Source organism: Oryctolagus cuniculus, chromosome 5 (assembly GCF_051225735.1).
Source record: "Oryctolagus cuniculus isolate XC-2025 breed Fujian yellow rabbit chromosome 5, ASM5122573v1, whole genome shotgun sequence".
NCBI classification, from domain to species: domain Eukaryota; kingdom Metazoa; phylum Chordata; class Mammalia; order Lagomorpha; family Leporidae; genus Oryctolagus; species Oryctolagus cuniculus.
In genome coordinates this window covers 155,144,841-155,162,062 of record NC_142871.1, presented here as the reverse complement: position 1 = coordinate 155,162,062, position 17,222 = coordinate 155,144,841, and the positions used below count along the sequence as shown (strand labels likewise).

Here is a 17,222-nt window from a genome sequence, read left to right as displayed (position 1 = left end):
TTGCAAACCTATCAGTTGTTAAATTGCATTCTTCCCCTCAAACTATATAACACTAATAAGCTGCTCTGTTCAGACAGTTTATGCCCAAACATCTCTATTACTGTTCAAGGAAATAAATTGCAGTATTGTCTGTTTTATTTTAAATTGTGGTGATTTATCACAAATGGGCAAGAATTATATCTACTACCCACATATTTTACTTTTGTTTTGTTTTGTTTTGGCAAAACACAAATGACGGAACATAGCTGAAAACAGAGGATCTACATCCATCTCAGCCAGGAAAAGTTTCAAACAATAAGAGAAAAAAAACTCATTTCTAGAAGACTGCCAGGAAAAGCTTCGGTGAAGAAGTGACAGGAACAACAAGCAGCACAGAAACCAAAAACTAGCAGAGAGAGAGAAACACAGCATCCTTCTACCCCTACCCCAGTGCCCTGGCCAGAAAATACCACCTTGCCTGGAACAGGATTCTAAATAAACAAAATTAGAACTGAGAAGACTGACTGGAGGAACACTTCAGTAAAGAAGAGATGAGAACTGCAAATGGTAAAGAGACTCCAAAAACCAGCAGATAAACAAAGCTCATTAGTATTGCTGCAGCTTGTGCTGCCTGCAGCCACTGCCCTCCATTCCTACCCTGACTACCTAGCTGAGGGATATCATCTTGTTGGAAAATGGTTCCAAATATTAGAAATGAACAGATTGACGAGGGGAAAAACTTCAGTAAAGAAGTGACAATATCTGCAAACAGTGTAAAGACTGAAGGCAGCGACCGGTGCTGTTGTGCACTAGGTTAATCCTCCGTCTGAGGCGCCGGCACCCCATATGGGTGCCGGTTCTAGTCTCAGCTGCTCCACTTCCGATCCAGTCTCTCTGCTATGGCCTGGGAAAGCAGTAGAAGATGGCCCAAGTCCATGGGAGACCCAGAAGAAGCTCCTGGCTCCTGCCTTCAGATCGGCGCAGCTCTGGCCGTTGTGGCCATCTAGGGAATGAACCAACAGATGGAAGACCTCTCTCTGTCTCTACATTTCTGTAACTCTGTCTTTCAAATAAATAAAATAAATCTTTTAAAAAAGGAAGGAAGAGTTTATTACAGAAAACAGATAACTTAAGGGAACAACCACATTGTGATTCCTGCTCTGGGAGTGACATAGGACATTCTACAATCTAAGAAAAGGTGCTACACAAATAAAGAGGCCCTGGGTAAACATCTGGTATCAGAGAACAAAAATTGGTTCTTACAACATTATTTGAACTGGACCCAAACAATACTGTCTAACAGAAAAAGACAAACAAGAGCCTCGAATGATATCTCACCATGTAGATCCAGGCTAAGATGTGGGATCCACATGAGATTTATTTTATTTCTTTTCCTTTTATTGAAAGAGGAGGAGGAGGAGAGAGAGAAAGATCTTCCACCTACTGGTTCACTCCTCAAGTGTCTACAACAGCTGTGCTGGCCCAGGCCAACGTCAGGAGCATAGGAGTCAGTATGGATCTCTGACATGGATGGCAGGGATACTGTACTTGAATCATTATTGGTGTTTCCCTAGCTGCTCATTAGCATGAAGGCAGAAGATGAGGTGGCACCAAAATCAGCCTCAGCACTCCTATGATGTGGCCATTCAAAGAAGCATCTTGGCTGCTAAACTTAACACCCAGTCCAGGAGGTTTTGATTGTTACTTTGATAAATCAAACCTTCAGAATACTTTTGAGTTAATTCTTAGTAACTTCTTTTTTTTATTTTTATTTATTTTTATTTTTTTGACAGGCAGAGTGGACAGTGAGAGAGAAAGACAGCGAGAAAGGTCTTCCTTTGCCGTTGGTTCACCCTCCAATGGCCACCGTGGCCGGTGCGCTGCGGCCGGTGCACTGCGCTGATCCCATGGCAGGAGCCAGGTACTTCTCCTGGTCTCCCATGGGGTGCAGGGCCCAAGTACTTGGGCCATCCTCCACTGCACTCCCGGGCCACAGCAGAGAGCTGGCCTGGAAGAGGGGCAACTGGGACTAGAACACGGTGTGCCGGCATCGCAAGGTGGAGGGTTAGCCTAGTGAGCCGCGGCGCCGGCCCTTAGTAACTTCTTTTTCAACAAAAAAATTATTGATAAGAATTTGTATTTTCTCCTGGTACTTTTCCCATGTTGCATATTTTAAGTTTTTTTTTTTTATTACAATAGCAACTTGGGTTTATGACATTAAAACCTAGCTAGTTTTCCCTAGTCAACATACATTTCAGTTATAAATAATTCATCTTTTCCTGTTTTTTAAAAAGATTTATTATTTGAAAGGCAGAAGTAGGGAGAAAAAAAGAGAGAGAGAGAGAGAGAGAGAGCTTCCATCCACTGGTTCACTCCCCCAAATCACCACAATAGCTGGAGCTGGGCTGATCCGAAGCCAGGAGCCAGGAGCTTTTTCTTGGTCTCCCACACAGGTGCAGAGGCTCAAAGACTTGGGGCACCTTCTACTGCTTTCCTAGGCCATAGCAGAGAACTGGATGGGAAGTGAAGCAGCCAGGACTGGAACCAGTGTGCCCATATGTGATGCCGGCACTGCAGAAGGTGGGTATGCCACAGCGCCAGCCCCCATCTTTTCCTAATATGAAATATAACCAGTATCAAGTTCTAAATTCTTACATATACTTTGGAGTTTCTGGATTTAAGTTCCATTCATTTGTCTTTTCAACCGATAGTAAATGATTACCTTATGAAAACTGGTAGCACAATTTTTAGCATGTCTTTGTTTTTAAGGCACTGCGAACTAATATCACAAGAGTAGTTGAAAGGCGGCATGGGTAACAAAAAAACTTATAACCCTGTTATATCTACTTTGTTTATGTAAAACAGATAAACATATAAAGAGCTCACATTGTGACAAAAGCAGATCTCAGTAAAATACAGCCATCGTCCCTCTCCACATTCCCATTTAAGTTCCCTCATTAAAGAATGTGTATACATAAATGTGCACTAATATGAAACGGATATTGGATTTTGCCAAAAGAATTACTGGCTCTGGAGTTGACATATAAGGGAAACTATTTCTCTCAGGAGACATTTTCCATAATATATATACAGTATATACAATAAAATGCGCCCATTAAAAGCAAACCACGGCAGGGAGCGACCTGGGAGAGAGAAAGCGCCTTCCCTGTACCTGTCCTGCTCCCCACAGTTCCCGCCACTTTTCCGGAGCAGCACGAGCTGCTGCCCTCCGGCTCCCTCACCCTCACGGGCAGCTTCGCGCGGCTTCCCGAGACCCTTGTGAGGGAAGCGGTTCCCGGGCAGGGCCCGAGTCCCGTCTGCCATCCTCACGCCGGAGGGGACAGATCAGGAGACACTCGCGCTTCTTGAATGGGAAGGTAAAACCTTCATGGCCGAGCCCTCCGTTTCGCTTCAACGTTCCCAGCAGAAAAATCCAACGATTCCTCAGTCTCAGCGCACAACGACTGTCACCAAGCAACGCCGGTAAACGCATGCGCGCTCCTGCGCGTCTAGCGGGCGAGTTGGCGCGCATGCGCACGGAAGTCCGCGGCCAGAAGACATCAGCGCGTTATTTGCAGGACACTTTTGAGTGATTGCTTTGCTTTCGAATGCAGCTGACTGTAGGGCACATTTTTTTTTTTAAGGGATTCCTGCCTGGGACTTCAGCAAACTCCCCTAATTCTCTGTAAATCGCCTTATCCTTCAGTTCCCCATTCCTCTGGGTCCTAGCTGGTTTCCATGGGAACTTAACAGCTATAATAAAATTGTTTTTTCTCGACTTTAGAAACTGGCCGTATCAGTTGCAAACTTAGGAGAAGAGATCAGTGCGCATTTGCCAGGAGACATGAAAATGCATTTCTGCAGGCCCAGCTGGTCTTCAAGTTTTCTTTCTTTTTTTTTGCTGTAATTTCCCCTAAATGAATCTTTATTAACCCATGCTTTATTTTGGAGGGATGCAAGCAGCTCTTAACATCCTCTACTTCCCTGCAGTAAGGCCCAATGCTGACAGGACCTGCTTCTGCAAAGTGCCCCCTTCTACACTGAGCTGAAGTGTGCTGGCTATGAGCTGACCTGGGCCCTTGGCAGTGCTGGCTTCCTAGACAGTGGCGGTGCTTAGAGCTTACAAATGGGGCGCCGTGTTCTTGGCCAGGTCTGTGTTGTTAAGTGCCCCTCACTGTCCCTTTATACACTCCAGATATTCCTCCTAAAGGAATCACAGGTCCTGAGTCCAGCCTTGCCACTGCCTAGTTGTGTGATATCCAGCAGCCAGGAGCTCCCTCAGCCTCAGTTGGCCCAGTTCAAAGGGCTCAAGGAGGCGCCGTAGCCTAGAAGTAGGGCTAACAGGCTGACCGCCCAGCAGCACAGTCCTGGTTACCTGAAATCCTTGGGCAAGTTACTTGGTCCCTGTCTAAATTTCCCCATCTGCAAAGTGGACATAATAACAGCACCTGCTTAGTAGGATTGTTGTGGGATTTACTACAACAGTCACAGCAATCAGGCTGGTGGGGAGCTCCCCTTGGGGAATCACTGCTTCCCCAGGAGAGGAGAGAACTGAGCCTTGTTCTGGCTTCCAGAGCTGGGCACAGGGCTCCGAATGCTGCCCCAGCACCCCTGGGAGCTCACAGGGTGGTGCAGTGCGTGCAGTCTGTTAGGCACTCACAGTTTTTCAAGTGAAGTTCACATTGATTTGACTGCTCTGGCCAAGTCCTCAGAGATTCAGCATTACTGCAACTGGAACCCACATGCTCCTAAAAATGGACTTGACATTGACTTTCAGAACCTCAAGTGAGAGGATCCAGGGTCATGGGGGAATAGCCACCTGGGTGCATGTGGAAGCACTGGAGGTTATGGGGCTGGGTTACTGAGGTGTTGCTGCCAAGGCTGGGCCTGCAGGGGAGCAGGACAGCCTCTCTGAACCAGGAAAATCCTGTAATGCTCCTTGCCTCATTCCTCAGCTGCAGACATGAGCTTATTAATCCTTGGCGGGGGCTGGCACTATGGCATTGTAGGCTAAGCTTCCGCCTGTTGCATCAGCATCCCAGATGGGTTCTGGTTCAAGTCCAGGCTGCTCCTCTTCTGATCCAGCCCTCTGCTATGTCCTAGGAAAGCAATGGAAGATGGCCCAAGTCCTTGGGCCCCTGCACCCATGTGGGAGACCTGGAAGAAGCTCCTGGTTCCTGGCTTTGGATTGGCGCAGTTCCGGCCATTGTGGCCAATTGGGGAGTGAACCAGCAGATGGAAGACCTCTCTTTCTCTCTATCTATGTAATTCTGTACATCAAATAAATAAAAATAAAATTTAAAAAATGTATATTTCAATGTAAGAAGAGAGCGAGGGAGAGAGAGAAAGAACCTCCTATCTGCTGGTTTACTCTCCAAATGCCCACAACAACCAGGGCTGCACCAGGCCAAAGCCAGGAGCCTGGAACTCCATCCAGGTCTCCTATGTGGGTGGCAGGAGCCCAAGTACTCAGGCCATCTTCTGCTGCCTTCCCAGGCACATTAGCAGGGAGCTGGACTGGCAGTGGAGCAGCTGAAACTTGAACTGGTGCTCATATGGGATATTGGTGTCACAGACAGTGGCTTAACCTGCTGTGTTACAATGTTGGCTCCAGACACCTCCTTTTGGAGTGGAGCCATGGAACAGTGAGAAATGGGAGTCCCACCACCACCTGTATTTAAATGTAGTTCTCTCTAGCCATCTGCCCTCTAGCAAGAGTCCTCCCAGCTCAGGGCAACAACCTCTTCTGGAAAATGGGCTGTGTTAATGCTTTCTTACCGGGGTGGTGGGAAGATGAAAGGGATAAAGTAAACACCTGCTCCCTTCTCCTGCCCTACCCCTTTCCTTTACTGTCTCTTGGTAGATCTAGGCTGCCCTGTTGGTGGCAGATTCTCACCCAGTGCATGCAGGACAGCCAGTAGTGCTGGGAGAGAATCCAAGGGCCATCATGAAGCTGTAGCTGGCCTTCCTCTTGCCTTGCTGGGTTGGCAGGCATTGTTTACTGTCCCCAACAGGGACCCCTCCCTCTGTGAGCCTTGCCTGCTGGGACAACTGCAGCGTCTGGATTCAACCAGGTCTTGGGTACCTCAGTGGCCCATGTCTGCATGGCAGGAGGTGGGGGAGCTCTTCCTGCAGATAGGGCAAGGGTGCTGTGTTGCCCAAGGGTCACTCCTCTGCTGAGATGCAGTGCATGCCCATCTATCTCCCTCACCTGAGAACCCAGGCCTGGAGTAACAGAGGGATCCCTGCTTGCAGGAACACACAGCCAGCTGGATTTCTCTTCCTAGGCTTGCTCTTGAATTATCACACATGACTCGTAAATAAAATAAACTATGTGGTTTCCTAACCCAGTGTTGTGTCTGCATTTCTTCTTCACCCTGTGAAACCGACATGAAGGGGCATGAAGGGCTCACCTGATGAGATTTGAGTCCCAACCCTGATGCTTCCATCCTGTCTGTGTGATCTTGGGAACCTCATTGCTTTTCCTGAGTCTCAGGTTTCTCACTGGCAAATTAGGACCAATGGTGCCTGCTGAGGATGAGCCTAGGGACACAAATGTGAGAGGCACATGATGCACCATGCACAGAGTAAATTCTCAAGAAATGAGAGTCACCCTCTGCCCGGTGACCAGCCTGCCCATTGATGACTTGTCCCCTGGATGGAGGCAGCAAAAAGCCAAGGGGACACTGCAGACAGACACAGTCAGGGTGCCCTGTAGATACAGGCACAGGCATGCACATGAGGCCTGAGTTGGCATTTGGCAATGATGGGGAGGATATGAGGGACCAGGATGGCCCTCGGGGCCAGGCTTGGGCCCGGAGGCTGAAAACCCGGGAGCAGCAATCAGGAGGCTCCTCCCAAGCCCTTACTCTACTCCTCCCTGGCCCTTTGGTTTGGGGTCAGTCACATAACAGTGTGTCCCATCATATGACACAGTGATATTTCTTATCTCTGCCTTGGACCAGGTGTGGGGAACATTGGGTTACAGGGGGTGCTTGTGAGCTCACAGCTACAAGAAGCTCAAACTTTGCTTGTTTGCCTTTTACACTCAGGTAGAGAGGCCTGCCTTGTGGTGGTGGGGCAGTTCTCTGAGGTGGATAAAGATATGGCCAGAGTAGGACTCCTGGCTGAGGATTTAAACAGGGCTGAAACCCAGTCCATGTGCGGCTGTCAATCTGTGCATCATGGAGCGGGTCATGACCCTTCAGGGAGAGGGGCATCTTTTCTCTAATTTGCCCCCAGAATGTCTTTGTGACAACCTCTGTGCTTGCAGGGCAGTGCTGTCCCTGAACAGGGGCACAGTAGGGATGGTCAGTGGCCTGAGGTCTGATTCTCCTCCCTGTCTTGGGCACTGTTGATTAGCTGTTGAGTTCCTGCAGGAGTGCTGGGTTAGGACTATGTCTTTTACATTTTTCTGCCATTTAACTGTGCAGAGAAGAACTCAACACAGCTGCCATTCTGGAAACATAAATTCTTTAAAAATCCTCTGTTCTGGTTATAAAAGTAATACATATTTATTGTAGAAAATTATAAAGACACATTATGAAAATTATGAAAATAATTATGAAAATTATGAAAATCTCATAATCCTATCACAGAAATGAATGAAAATGTTAAAAAGTAGATGTATTGAAGATTCTAAGAAGGAAGAATAGGAAATGGCATATTGCACTTGACCAGGGATGTATCATCATCATCATCATCATCATTATAATATTAATAAAGTATAGGAAGTACATTCTCAAGGGAGAGTTAGAGAGAAAACCACAGTGGAAATTCTATGGAAAGAAGAGGAACACCGTGGATCTATGTGCAAGGTGCAGATGTGTAGCACAAACATGGACACAACACGTGACTCCAGCAGCCCAGAGCCAGAGAAGGCACTAGCTCTGGAGACTGAGGTGAGCTCAGACGGCGGCAACCGGAGCCACTGGTGATACAGCCAGAGAGAGAGAGTGTGGTATGAGCACAGCCTGGAGGCCTAGGAAGGAGAGGGCGCCTACTGATCCAGTAAAAAAAGAGGGCACGTTTACCTCACCCCATCCCCCAACAATGGTGCCTGGCAACTGGCTGAGGGTGGATGCCATTTTGGGCAGAAGTGACAGCAGCAGAAACCCTTGCACACATGCACACCAACTGGTTGAGACAAGATGCCATCTTCTCAGCAGTACTGTTGGCAGCAGTCCCGGTGTAACCGGCTTGTGTATGCAAGTGACCCAGACATTCTAGCAGAGGGAAAAATCCACGTACCCTACCAACGTTGAGTCTGGCTGGGAGGATTGACGGGGACTGGGAACTCACGTAGGACTTTGAGGCTCCCTCAGCCTCCAAACATACCACAGGCTCTGGGGCTCAAACCACCTAGGTGGAGCACCCACAGGCAGTTGGCTCTGGGAACATCTGCCTCTCTGCGGACTGGACAGAATAGCAAGGCAGAGCAGATCCTCTGTACCCCATGACTGTGGGAGCCTTGTGTGCTGAGATTGTGGGGATTCTGTGATTGCACAAGATGATGCAGGATGTAGCTGGGTCTCTGGGCAATCATTGTGTGCAGCTCCACGAGCTCAGAGCTCCCTGATTGCCTGGGGTGGGTCATTACAGTGGAATCCAGGCTTGCAGTGAAGACTGCACAGATCCTTTGTGCAGTCCATACAGTAGCAGTGATGAGTACTGAAGACACAGAGGGCTAACATCTGCGCTTCGATCCCCTTGGAAGAGGTGAGGGTGTAAAGACAAACAAAGGTGACCATATCTCCCCTTCTGTTAACTAGAGGACATCTGCTATGCCTAACTTGGGTGTCACCCTCGATGCTTGCTCTACCCTGGAGTACTGCTCAGAGATCCCTGGCCATATGCAGCACACACCTCTGGGTATTTACTGAAAGAGCAGACATTCCATTAAGCGACAGAGGCATATTTCAAAGATAAAAGCAAACAGAGGAAAAAAACCCACAAGTATCTCTACAAATGCCAAACAAAGAAACACAGAAAAGCAAGAAACAAGAAAAAAAGAAGAAAACATGGCCATACCCCAAAGGAATACACACTTCAATATTAGAACATGAAGATGAAGAGATGGAGGAAATGCCTGAGATGGAATTCAAACGATTAATCATAGGATTACTCAGAAGCAATGAGAAGCAAATTCACTAATTAAAGAAATCCATACATGACATGAATGAAATTGAGATTTTAAAGAGAAATTAAAATGAAATATATTAGAAATGAAGAATTCAATAGAGCAAATAAAAAATGTGGTACAAAGTCTTACAACAGACTCAGCGAGGCAGGAGAGAGAATAACCAAGTTAGAAGACAAATTTCTGGAAATTTTACAGTCAGATTAAAAAAAAGAGAAGAAATTAGAAAACTTAAAAACAGTGTTGGAGATTTATGGGATACTATCAAATGTCCCAACATATGGGTTTTAGGAGTTCCTGAAGGTGGAAAGAGAGAATGGGTTAGAAGGCCTGTTAGTGAAATAATTACAGAAAACTTCCCCAATTTGGATAAAGAAAGGGACATACAAAAATAGGAAGCACATAGAACTCCTAACAGACTTGGCCAGGAAAGAGCTTCACCACGAAACTTTGTAGTCAAACTTCCACAGTAACATATAAAGAAAAGATGCTAAAATGTACATGAGGAAAATGCCAGATTACTTTCAGAGGACCTCTAATTAGGCTCCTAGCTGACGTCTCATTAGAAACCCTATCCTGCAAAACTCATTTACGAGTGAAGTTGAAATAAAGACCTCTAACAGAAATGGAAAGAATTTGTCACCACCCATCCAGCCTTACAAAAGATGCTTACGGATGTGCTACATGCAAAAACACAGAAACATGGTCATCACTAAGAAAGAAGGTGAAGGCAGAAAATCTCCCAGTAAAAGTAGAAAAGAAATCCAAAGTAAACAATGGCAATACTTATGGAAAAATGGCAGGGCCAAGGCATTACTTATCAATAGTTTCCTATTGACATGTAAATGGCCTCAATTCTCCAGTTAAAAGATACAGACTGGGGTCCAGGGTTGTGGCACAGTGGGTTAACGCCCTGGCCTGAAGCTCCGGCATCCCATGTGGGTGCCAGTTCTAGTGCCAGCTGCTCCTCTTCCAATCCAGCTCTCTGCTGTGGCCTGGGAAAGCAGTAGAAGATGGCCCAAGTCCTTGGGCCCCTGCACCCGTATGGGAGACTCAGAAGAAGCTCCTGGCTCCTGGTTTTGGATTGGTGCAGCTCCGGCCATTATGGCCATCTGGGGGGTGAACCAGTGGATGGAAGACCTCTCTCTCTGTGTCTCTACCTCTCTCTGTAACTCTGACTTTCAAATAAATAAAGAAATCTTTTTGTTTTAAATATACAGACTGGTTGAATGGACTAATAAATAAGACCCACCTATTTGCTGCCTACAAGAAACATATCTCGCAACAAAGATATTTAGAGAATGTAGGTGAAAGCGTGGAAAAAGATATTTTACGTTAGTGAAAATGATAAAAGAGCTGGTGTAGCCATCCTAATATCAAAAATAGACTTTAACACAAAACTTTTAAAAGAGATAAAGAAGTACACTATGCAATGAATAAGGGAACAATTCAACAGGGAGATATGACTATAATAAATTCATATGCACCCAATTACAGGACACCTGTCTATTTAAAAGAAATGTTAATGGATCTACAGGGAGACATAGATTCCAATACAATAGTAATGGGGACTTCAACCCACTTTCAGCAATGGACAAAGCAACTACGCAGCAAATCAGCAAGGAAACAATAGTTAATCAACAGTACACCCAAATGGATCTAATGGATATCTACAGAACTTTTCATCCTACACTTGCAGTATACACATTTTTTCTCACCAGTGTGTGGACCCTTCTATAGAATAGACTACAGGCTAGGCCGTAAAGCAAGTCTCAGCAAACTCATAAAAATTGAAACCATACCACGCATCTTCTCTGACCACAATGGAATGAAGCTGGAAATCAACGACTCAAGAATCTCTAGGATGTATGTAAATACATGGACACTGAAAAATGTTCTTCTGAATGAATAGTGCATCACAAAAGAAATCAAAAGAGAAATCAAAAAATTTCTGGAAATGAATCAACATGGCAACACAGCATATTCAAATTTATAGAATACAGCAAAAGCATTGTTAAGGGGAAGTTTATAGCAATCGGTGCTTACATAAAGAAATTGAAAAAAAAAACAAAATAAATGAGCTATAAGTGCATTTCAAGGACCTAGAAAAACAACAACAAACCAAAACCAACATTAGAAGGTGAAAAGAAATAATTAAAATTAGAGAAGGAAAAAAATTGAAACAAAAAAATTCAAAAGATCAACAAATCAAAGAGCTGGTTTTTCAAAGAAATAAACAAAATTGATACACATGGCAAAAAAAAAAAAAAAGGTGAAGAAGATCCAAATCAATAAAATAAGAGATGTAAAAGGAAATGTAATAACAGATACCACAGAAATAAAAAGATTCATCAGGAATTCCTACAAAGAGCTGTATGCCTACAAATTGGGAAACCTAGAAGAAAATGGATAGATTTCTGGGCACATACAATCTTCCCAAAAGGAGTCATGAAAACACAGAACAGCTAAACAGACCAATAACCAAGACAAAGATTGAATCAGTAATAAAGACACCCCCGCCCAACAAAGAAAAGCCTAGGACTAGCCGGCTTCGCAGCTGAATTCTACCAGATATTTAAAGAAGAACTAACTCCAACTCCTTTCAAGCTATTCAAAACAGTTAAAAGAGATGGAATATGCCTAGACTCCTTCTATGAAGCCAGCACCACCTTATCTCATAAACCAGGAAAAGATGCAACAGAGAAAGAGAAATATAGACCAATTTACCTGATGAACATAGATGCAAATATCGTCAACCAAATTCAAGCCAATCAAATCCAACAACACATTAGAAAGAGCATCTAGACCAGGTGAGATTTATCCCTGGTATGCAGGGATGGTTCAGCTTCCTCAAATCAATGAATGTGATATATTACATTAACAAACAGAAGAACACAAACCATATGATTATCTCAGCAGATGCAGAGAAAGCATTTCATAAAATACAACATCCTTTCATGATGAAAACTTTAAGCAAATTGTGTATAAAAGGAACATTCCTCAACACAATCAAGGCAATTTATGACAAACAGGCCAGCATCCTGTTAAATGGAGAAAAGTTGGAAGCATTACCACTAAAATCCAGAATCAGACAAGGATGTCCACTCTCACCATTGCTATTCAATTTAGTACTAGAAATTTTAGCCAGAGCCAATAGGCAAGAAAAAGAAATCAAAGGGATACAAACTTGGAAGGAGGAAGTCATATTATCCCTATTTGCAGATGACATGATTCTATATATAGAGGATCCAAGAGACTTCACCTAGAGAGTATTGCAACTCATAAGAGTTTGGTAAAGTAGCAGGATATAAAATTAATACAGAAAAATCAATAGTGTTTGTATACACAGACAATGCCAAGGCCGAGATTGAGTTTCTAAGATCAATCTCATTCATAATAGCTACAAAAAATTAAATACCTTGGAATAAATTTAACCAAGTACATCAAAGATCTTTATGCTGAAAATTACAAAACAATAAAGAAAGAAATAGAAAAAGAAACAAAAAAAGGAAAAATCTTCCATGTTCATGGGTTGGAAGAATCAATATAATCAAAATGTCCACGCTACCTAAAGCAATTTACAGATTTAATGTGATAAAAATACCAATGCCATTGTTCTCAGACCTATAAAAAATGATGCTGAAATTCAAATGGAAACACAGGAGACACTGAATAGCTAAAGTAATCTAATACAACAAAAAAACAAAGATGGAAGCATCACAATACCAGACTTCAAGACATACTACAGGGCAGTTATATTCAAAACAGCCTAGTACCAGTACAAAAACAGATGCTAGACCAATAGAACAGATTAACAGAAATCAATCCAAGCATCTACAAACAACTTATCTTTGACAAAGGAGCTAAAATCAATCCCTGGAGCAAGGACAGTTTCTTCAACAAATGGTGCTGGGAAAATTGGATCTCCATATGCAGAAGTATGAAGTAAGACTCCTACCTTACACCTGACACAAAAATCCACTCAAAATGGATCAAAGACCTAAATCAACAACCTGATACAATCAAATTATTAGAGAACATTGGGGAAATCCTGCAGGACATTGGCATAGGCAAAGACTTCTTGGAAAAGACCCCAGAAGCACAAGCAATCAAAGCTAAAACTGACAAATGGATTATATCAAATTGAGAACCTGCTGCACAGAACAAGAAACACTCAGAAAAGTGACAGGACAACCATCAGAATAGGAGAAAATATTTGCCAACTATGCTACTGAAAATGGATTAATATCCAGAATCTATAATGAGCTCAAGAAACTCAACAATAACAAAACAAACAATCCAGTTAGGAAATTGGCAAAGGACTTGAACTGGTATTTTTCAAAAGAGGATATCCAAATTATCAACAGATGCATGAAAAAATGCTCAGGGTCACTAGCAGTCATGGGAATGCAAATCAAAACTACAATGAGGTTCCACCTCACCCCAAGATAGAATGGCTTTCATACAGAAATCAAGAAACAACAAATGCTGGTGAGGATGTGGGGAAAATGGTATCCTAATTCACTGTTGGCTGGAATGTAAACTATTACAGCCACTGTGGAAGACAGTATGGAGATACCTCAGAAATCTGAATATAGATCTACCATATAACCCAGCCATCCAACTCCTAGGAATTTACCCAAACAAAAAGAAATCAGCATATGAAATCAAGGCTCAGTTCACAATAACTAAGATATGGAACCAACCCATATGTCTGTTGACTGAAGACTGGGTAGAGAAATTATAGGATATTTATACCATGGTATACCACATAGTGGTAAAAAAAAATTAAATCTCTTTTTTGCAACAAAATGGATGCAACTGGTAAAAATTATACTGAGTTAAATAAGCCAATGTCAAAAAGACAAAAACCATATGTTCTCTCCAATCTGTGGTAAATAATAGAATACCTAAAGGTAATCTATAGAAGTGAAATTAACACTTTGAGATGTGATGACTTTGAACAGCCCTTGTCTCCACTGTTGAGGAACAACTTTTTTCTTCATACTATTTTTTGAACTCTTTACTCAGTGTAGGGTTAATCTTATATGTATAAACTTAATTGAAAATAGATCTTAGTGGGAAATAAGAATGGGAATGAGAGAGGGAGGAGGTAGAAGGTTGGGAATATGGATGAGAGGGAAGATAGGGTGGGAAGAATCACTATGTTCCTAAATTTGTATATATGAAATGCATGAAGTTTGTATATCTTAAATGAAAAGTTTCTAGGTAAGAAATAGATTAATATTTTAAAAGAATACTATTGGCGCCTGCGCCGCGGCTCACTAGGCTAATCCTCTGCCTTGCGGCGCTGGCACACCAGGTTCTAGTCCCAGTCAGGGCACCAGATTCTGTCCCGGTTGCCCCTCTTCCAGGCCAGCTCTCTGCTGTGGCCAGGGAGTGCAGTGGAGGATGGCCCAAGTGCTTGGGCCCTGCACCCCATGGGAGACCAGGAGAAGCACCTGGCTCCTGCCATCGGATCAGTGCGGTGCGCCGGCCGCGGCGGCCATTGGAAGGTGAACCAACAACAAAAGGAAGACCTTTCTCTCTGTCTCTCTCTCACTGTCCACTCTGCCTGTCAAAAAAAAAAAAATACTATTGGCCAGCGCCGCGGCTCACTTGGCTAATCCTCCATCTGCGGCGCCAGCACACTGGGTTCTAGTCCCAGTGGGGCGCCGGATTCTGTCCCAGTTGCTCCTCTTCCAGTCCAGCTCTCTGCTGTGGCCCGAGAAGGCATGGAGGATGGCCCAAGTGCTTGGGCCTTGCACCCGCATGGGAGACCAGGAGGAAGCACCTGGCTCCTGGTTTCGGATTGGCGCAGCACCAGCCGCAGTGAGCTGGCCGTTGCGGCCATTTGTGGGGTGAACCAATGGAAAGGAAGACCTTTCTCTCTGTCTCTCTGTCTCTCACTTTCTAAATCTGCCTGTCAAAAAAAAAAAAAAAAAAGAATACTATTGAAAGGCATTTCTTTCTTTATGAATTATGATTACCTATGCTATTAAATAATGGACATACCAATATTTGTAGATAAATGATGGAAATTTGTACAATGAGAAATTTTAGTGACTGTGTCAATAAATCCTGATAAGCATTGAGTTGAAACCCTTTAATAATCCTGTGGTGACAAAAACTATGTATTATTTTTAATTTATTAATCATTTCAGAGTTTGACCAGTTTTTCTAGGGAAATCCATTCCTGCTCTATTGAAAAAAAAGGCTTTATTCTAGCTAATATCTATCCCTGCAACTAAAACAGGAATGAATATTTAAAAATTTTAGAATTTCATAATATTCAATCATATCTTTTTTATGTTGTTTTCAAAAAAGTCTTTTTTTTTTAATCTTTTATTTAATGAATATAAATTTCCAAAGTACGACTCATGTGTTACAATGGCTTCCCCCCCATACCGTCCCTCCCACCCACAACCCTCCCCTTTCCCACTCCCTCTCCCCTTCCATTCACATCAAGATTCATTTTTGATTATCTTAATATACAGAAGATCAGCTTAGTATACCTTAAGTAAGTATTTCAACAGTTTGCTCCCACACAGAAACATAAAGTGAAAAATAATAGATGATTTTTTTTAAATGATGATGAAATCAGATCAGACCTATTGTCATGTTTAATCCCAGTGAGAGTCAAGTTGGGAATTGATAATTTCTTTCTTTTTTTTTTTTTTTTTTTTTTTTTTTTTTTTTTTTACAGAAGATCAGTTTAGTGTACATTAAGCAAAGATTTCAGTCGTTTGCACCCCCATAGAAACACAAAGTGAAATATACTGTTTGAGTACTCATTATAGCATTAAGCCTCAGTGTACAGCACGTTAAGGACAGAGATCCTACATGAGGAGTAAGTGCACAGTGACTCCTGTTGTTGACTTTACCAATTGACACTCCTGTTTATGGCATCAGTAATCTCCCTATGCACCAGTTATGAGTTTCCAAGGCTATGGAAGCCCCTTGAGTTCTCCAACTCTTATCTTGTTTAGACACGGTCATAGTCAAAGTGGAGGTTCTCTCCTCCCTTCAGAGAAAGGCACCTCCCTCTTTGAAGACCTGTTCTTTCCACTGGGATCTCACTCACAGAGATCTTTTTGCCAGAGTGTCTTGGCTTTCCATGCCTGAAATACTCTCATGGGCTTTTCAGCCAGATCCGAGTGCCTTTAGGGCTGATTCTGAGGCCAGAGTGCTATTTAGGACATCCGCCATTCTATGAGTCTGCTGAGTATCTCACTTCCCATGTTGGATCACTCTCCCCTTTATTTATTCTATCGGTTGGTGTTAGCAGATACTAGACTTGTTTATGTGCTCCCTTTGACTCTTAGTCCTTTCATTATGATCAATTGTGAACTGAAATTGATCACTTGGAGTAGTGAGATGGCATTGGCACATGCCACCTTGATGGGATTGAATTGGAATCCCCTGGTATGTTTCCAACTCTACCAATTGGGGCAAGTCAGCCCGAGCATGCCCCAAATTATACATCTCTTCCCTCTCTTATTCCCACTCTTATGTTTAACAGGGATCACATTTCAGTTAATTTTCAACACTTAAGAATAACTGTGTGATAATTACAGAATTAAACCAGTCATATTAAGTAGAACAGACAAAAAAAAAATACTATGAGGGATAATGTATTAAGTTGTCCATTAGCAGTCAGGGCTATGCTGATCAAGTCACCATTTCTCATAGTGTCCATTTCACTTCAGGAGGTTTCCTTTTTGGTGTTCAGTCAGTTGTCACCGATCAGGGAGAACATATGGTATTTGTCCCTTTGGGACTGGCTTACTTCACTCAGCATGATGTGTTCCAGATTCCTCCATTTTGTTGCAAATGACTGGATTTCGTTGTTTCTTACTGCGGTATAGTACTCTAAAGAATACATATCCCATAATTTCTTTATCCAGTCTACCGTTGATGGGCATTTAGGTTGGTTCCAGGTCTTGGCTATTGTGAATTGTGCTGCAATAAACATTAGGGTGCAGACCGCTTTTTTGTTTATCAATTTAAACTCCTTTGGGTAAATTCCAAGGAGTGGGATGGCTGGGTCGAACGGTAGGGTTATATTCAGGTTTCTGAGGAATCTCCAGACTGATTTCCATAG

General features: G+C 43.2%; 1 protein-coding gene and 1 long non-coding RNA gene across 2 annotated transcripts in view; both read right to left on the bottom strand.

Moving 5' to 3' along the window:
• LOC103349690 (ankyrin repeat domain-containing protein 26) overlaps positions 1–3,484 on the bottom strand; it is a 43,475-nt gene extending 39,991 nt beyond the window's left edge. Inside the window, 1 exon segment of the mRNA XM_089334423.1 lies at positions 3,152–3,484. Within this exon segment, the coding sequence (XP_089190549.1) occupies positions 3,152–3,303 (152 nt within the window). The 5' untranslated portion in view covers positions 3,304–3,484.
• Positions 3,485–6,404: 2,920 nt separating this feature from the next.
• The window catches only part of LOC149126810 (uncharacterized), a 75,718-nt gene continuing 64,900 nt past the window's right edge, over positions 6,405–17,222 (bottom strand). The window contains exon 4 of the long non-coding RNA XR_016234788.1: positions 6,405–6,522. This is a non-coding gene — a long non-coding RNA (uncharacterized LOC149126810). The remainder of the gene's footprint in view (positions 6,523–17,222) is intronic.